Genomic DNA, 5,150 nt, shown 5'->3' with positions numbered 1-5,150 from the left:
TGGTATGGAAGCTTTGGCACGAGAATGTGAGATTACCGAAGGATTCCGCGGGGACCGGGGGTTTTGTGACGTGTGCGCTGGTTCTGACCACTGATAATCACAGCTTACCATGTCGCGTAACCGCCACTAGTAAAAAAATCAGCACGGGATCATTTTTGTTACCTTATAAACAAGTGTACGACACGGGTGTTAATCGGCGCATCTGAAACCTAGAGGTACGGGCAGCCAAATCAAGCGAAGATCGCTCAAAAGCCGCCTGCTTTTCGCTTTTCTCTTCAATTTCTCTCCAAGGAAAATCATGGGGGGGCAAATGAAGTGAAGTGGATCCAGTCGGGCGGTATAATAATGCCGAGATAGGCATAGGATAGCGCGCAGCAGCAGTAGCAGCCCCTCTCCCTCTCTCTCTCTCATCCCCAGGCGAGAGGCAGGCTCCAATGGAAGCCACGCCATCGTGAAGAGTGGAGTTGGAGTTGTGCTGCCCATTTCTCATTTCCCCAGAGTCCCAAGAGACCAGGGCCACGCCAAGAAGAACCCACGGCAGACGGCGCCCAATTCCCCGATCCCGCCACCGCCCGCCGCGCGTGTCCGGCCGGCGAGCTCTTCTTGGCCTGGGTCGTTTCGTCTGTCCGTCGGTCGGAGCTCGGAAGGCAGGCAGGCAGGTAGGTGTCCATTGTGATCTGGGAATTTGCCGGCCTGGCCTTGTTGGATTTGGTTTACCGGGGCGTCCGCGAGAAAGTTGCGCGCTCTCCCTCTCTCTGCTTTTTCTCGCGGGGGGTCGAAGCTTTGATCTGCGTCACACACCTGTTGTTCTTCTTATCCTCAGGGCATCCGAGGTGGAGGAGGGAGGGGCAGGCGGGCAGCGGACCACGGGCGGCACGTGACGAGCAGTTGGCGATGGCGAGAAAGAGCAGCGGCGAGGGGCGGGCGCGCACATAAAGAGCAGGCGCCTGCGGAGTGGAGATCTGAATTCTTGGGCTTTTGGGTGGAGCACCGCGCGCAGAGAGAGAGAGAGAGAGAGAGAGAGAGAGAGAGAGGGAAGCCGAGAGGGAGGAATGGAGGCGGCGGCGGCGTTCGGCACGTTGGAGGGGGTGGTGGGGGAGATCACGCGGCTGCACCGCTCGCTGCCGGCGCGGCCGACGCTGGACGACGTGGAGGCGGCGGAGGCGCTCGCGCGCGCCGCGGACCGGGAGGAGCGGGCGCGTCTCGACGCCGTCGAGGCGCTGCGGAGGTCGCCGCTCGTGCCCGAGGAGCTCTTCTACGTCGCCCAGGAGATGCACCGCGCGCTCGCCGGCTTCCAGTGCCGGGAGCAGAAGCGCGACGTCACGCGGATCCTCGAGCTCGACGCGCTGCACGCCCTCTTTGACGACCTCATCCAGCGGGCGTCCCAGTGCGTGCCGTCCACCTCCACCGGCGCCGCGCCGCGCATCACCTCCACCGCCGCCGCCGGTGCTGCGTCATCCTCGTCGGCGGCCTCATCAGCGGGACCGTTGCCTGCTGCGGGCCGCTCCTCTTTGGTCACCAACGGCTTCAGTGCGGAGAGGACTGTGGGCACGAGCATGGGGCGTGTCTCCATGGATGACAGCTACGTCAAGAAGGCCAAGGCGCCAATGTGGGACGGCGGACTCGTGGCAGCGAGTCCACGTAAACCGGGAGGAACTGCCGCCGCAAACGCCGCGGCCGTTGGACTGGATGACAGTTACGGTGAGCCTTTTCTACTTTTTAAGTTCGCTTTATATGCCAAAATTGTGCTGAAATTGAGTGTTTAGGTGCACTGTCATGCAAGTTATTATGTGTTTCTATGAGTTAAAATTATAAACTGGGAAAACTTGTGTTGTTCTTTAGATAAGTATCAGACGCAATTGGAAGTTTCTTAGTTATCGACCAACCGATGTTTTGTAAATGGAAATTAACTGAACCCTCTCTATTTTGGAGCTGGAATTATGTGCATACCGATTTTGTTATTAAAAATAATGTGCATATTGATTGATTGGTTGGTTGTAAGTTTCTTAGTTATCGACCAATCGATACTTTGTAAATGGAAATGAATTGAACCCTGTCTACATTGGAGCTGGAATTATGTGCATGTTGATTTCTTTCAAAAGAAAGTGCATATTTATTCATGTGTTGGTTGGTTGATGATTTGGTTTGCAGGAGATGATAAGGAGAAAATTAGCCTCATTAAGCTAGCTAGCATGATTGAAGTGGCTGCGAAGAAAGGCGCTCGGGAACTCAACTTAAAAGGAAAACTCATGGCCCAGATTGAGTGGATACCTGATTCAATTGGAAAGCTCACTGGGCTTGTTACCCTTGATATTTCGGAGAATCGGCTTGTGGCTTTGCCACCAACAATCGGGAAGCTTTCTTCTTTGACCAAGCTGGATCTTCATGCTAATCGAATAGCTCAACTCCCTGACTCAGTTGGGGATCTTCGCAGCTTGATTTGCCTCGATCTGAGGGGAAATCAGCTTACATCACTGCCCTCTAGTATTGGGAGGTTGGCGAATCTTGAGGAGCTTGACGTGGGTGCAAACCATATTGTCTCACTACCTGATTCAGTAGGAAGCCTCACACGATTGAGGAAGTTACTGATTGAGACAAATGACCTTGATGAGCTGCCTTACACAATAGGTCATTGTGTTTCACTGGTGGAATTGCAGGCAGGCTATAATCACCTGAAGGCTCTTCCAGAGGCTGTTGGGAAGCTAGAATCTCTAGAGATCCTCTCTGTGAGGTACAACAATATCAGGAGCCTTCCAACTACAATGGCATCTCTCACTAAGCTGAAGGAGGTCGATGCCAGCTTCAATGAGCTTGAGTCGATTCCAGAGAACTTTTGCTTTGTCACTTCTCTTGTTAAACTGAATGTCGGGAACAACTTTGCTGACATGCAATCCCTGCCTCGCTCTATTGGCAACCTTGAGATGCTGGAGGAGTTGGATATAAGCAATAATCAGATTAGGGTGCTTCCAGATTCTTTTGGAATGCTGCAGCATCTCCGTGTGCTTCGTGCGGAAGAGAATCCTCTACAGGTGCCACCAAGGGAGATAGCTTTAAAGGGAGCTCAGGTGATTTCTAGCTAACTCTCCTTTATTTTCAATTATCCACCGTGGATGATACGTAGTTTAGTGACTGGTTTTAACTTATTCTTGTCATGTTTTATAGGCTGCCGTCCAGTACATGGCTGAATATGCTGCCAAGAAAACTACAAAGCCACAGCCAGCGAAGGCCAAGAAGAATTGGGCTCAGTTCTGCTTCTTCTCCAGGCCCAACAAAAGAAAGCATGACCGGATAGACACTGACATGATCGATTGAAGGTAGGTGAAGAATTCCAGAAATGTTTTCTTTGTTTACTGCATCAGAAATGTTTCTATTGTGATGGACCCGGTGCTTCCCCTTCGACAATGGTTCAATGGTTCGGGTTTCTGTTGTAGAATCAAGATGATTAGATTACATCAGATTTATTCATAAGAATAATTGGATACTTCAGAGATGGTTACTCTCATTTGCGCTAGGGATAAGCATTCTTTGGCACACATCTTCCTTGTCATGCTGTGGCGGAGAAAGGACTAACCCTCTGAATATCCGTACTCGAGAGAAAAATAAGCCATTGCACTTTATCCATAAGAATAGTTAGATACGGCCACTGAAATCAAAATTAATGTTATTTATTGATTTTGTTCCGATGACTTTGGAGATCAATTTGTTCTTCTTTACTGCTGTGTACTTTCTAAGATTCTAAGATGCAATGTAACGTGCAGGATGCCAGGTGGTGCGTGGCTTATCCCAGATCCTTATGCCCGTGGCTCGGAGAAATTTGTGGTGAAATGAGTAAAGTCGACGATCAGGACATGGTGGTTTCTCTTCGTGTCGTTTGTAGATTTTTTTTTTTGGCGAGAACTTGTTTGTATCTGTCAATGGTTTTATGCGTTCTGAATGAATGGTGGTTCTTCCAACTAGGGTTTGATTGTACCGTGTTGCTGGAGGCAATGAGGAACGAAACATTTTTTGCATGCCTTGTTTCCTTCCATTTGTATGAAGCCCAGACTTGAGTTGTCATAGCCGGTGATTTAACCGAGCCTTAATGGAATATACAAGTGTTCCATTTCAGAAAAAAAAAAACCTCCAGCGGATAGCCGAGCAATACCGTTGAGAAGGAACAAAAGGAAAATGTCTTCCAACAACGAAATATATTTTGAAGGAGATTGATCGGGCCGGGCCCTGGTAGATTTTGCCGTGGGCGGGAAAAATCGACAAAAGAGGAAGTGAAATTGATTGGAATTTTGAAGTACATCTTCGGCATGCATGTCACCTTCATCTATCCATGCAAGTAGGGGTCACACTGAATGTGGCCAGTGAGACGATCTCATCTGGACAAACAGATCGCTGTCAGGGAACATCGGCTACTGTCCGCCGATCCGTGAAAGCAACGTACGTCTTCATGGAGCGGAGGAGGACGGGAGGCCTTGCAGGTGCAGCACGTCTTTATACTCCCAATCAGCTTTGGTCCCAGCAATAATTTGGCATTGATGTTCATTTCCTTGTTTCCAACCGGCGTGAACCGTTTGGAATGCTATAAGAATGTTCATGTCAGGTCCGTTGGATCGTACGTAGGTAGAGACCTATGAGTATTGGGATTCTAAATATGATCTTCAGGTTAATGTTAAGGACTTCTTTGGGTCGAATGAATTTGAAAACGTACGATAGGAAAGATGCATGACTAAGTGTCACCTACCGTAGAATCCGATAGGCTTTTTTTTTTCCGAGGAGAATCCGATAGGGTTTTTGAACATGAATTCTGCAATATGTGCCATTGAATATGCAGAGAAAAACAAACACAATTTTTTAGTATCTTATAGGCTTTTTGAACACGAATTTTGCAATATGTGCCTTTGATTGCCGCAGAGAAAAACAAACATATAAATTTTAGAGACTGAGGAGAAAGGATAGAAGAGAGGGTAGAGAGAAATAGTGTGGAAGTGCACAGGACTTCTCACAGAATTAAACAAATTAAGGTTTAAGCTCATGTAAGATTAGTATAGAATGAGTGCATATAAGTAACTCAATACTACGCTTTCATAGAAAAACAAAATAGGATTCAAATTCTAGAAAATCATTTAACCCAAAGACAAAGAGGCCTAAAAGGCTGAAAT

General features: G+C 48.5%; 1 protein-coding gene across 2 annotated transcripts; it reads left to right on the top strand.

The window, feature by feature from the left end:
- The first annotated feature begins 267 nt into the window (after nucleotides 1–267).
- Nucleotides 268–4,089, top strand: LOC119329616 (plant intracellular Ras-group-related LRR protein 4-like). Of its 2 annotated transcripts, XM_037602682.1 has the most exons (5): nucleotides 268–659; nucleotides 824–1,701; nucleotides 2,152–3,065; nucleotides 3,163–3,314; nucleotides 3,759–4,089. In XM_037602682.1, the coding sequence occupies exons 2-4, from the start codon at nucleotides 1,053–1,055 to the stop codon at nucleotides 3,310–3,312; spliced, it is 1,713 nt and encodes a 570-aa protein (XP_037458579.1). In that variant the 5' UTR covers nucleotides 268–659; nucleotides 824–1,052; the 3' UTR covers nucleotides 3,313–3,314; nucleotides 3,759–4,089. The 2 variants fall into 2 exon arrangements, with proteins under 2 accessions (XP_037458579.1, XP_037458578.1); XM_037602681.1 differs by having other exon boundaries at nucleotides 268–1,701.
- Nucleotides 4,090–5,150: the final 1,061 nt, after the last annotated feature.

Source organism: Triticum dicoccoides, chromosome 7A (genome assembly GCF_002162155.2).
Source record: "Triticum dicoccoides isolate Atlit2015 ecotype Zavitan chromosome 7A, WEW_v2.0, whole genome shotgun sequence".
Lineage (NCBI taxonomy): Eukaryota > Viridiplantae > Streptophyta > Magnoliopsida > Poales > Poaceae > Triticum > Triticum dicoccoides.
The sequence above is the reverse complement of the archived record's forward strand: the minus strand, read 5'-3'. Positions and strand labels throughout refer to the sequence as shown.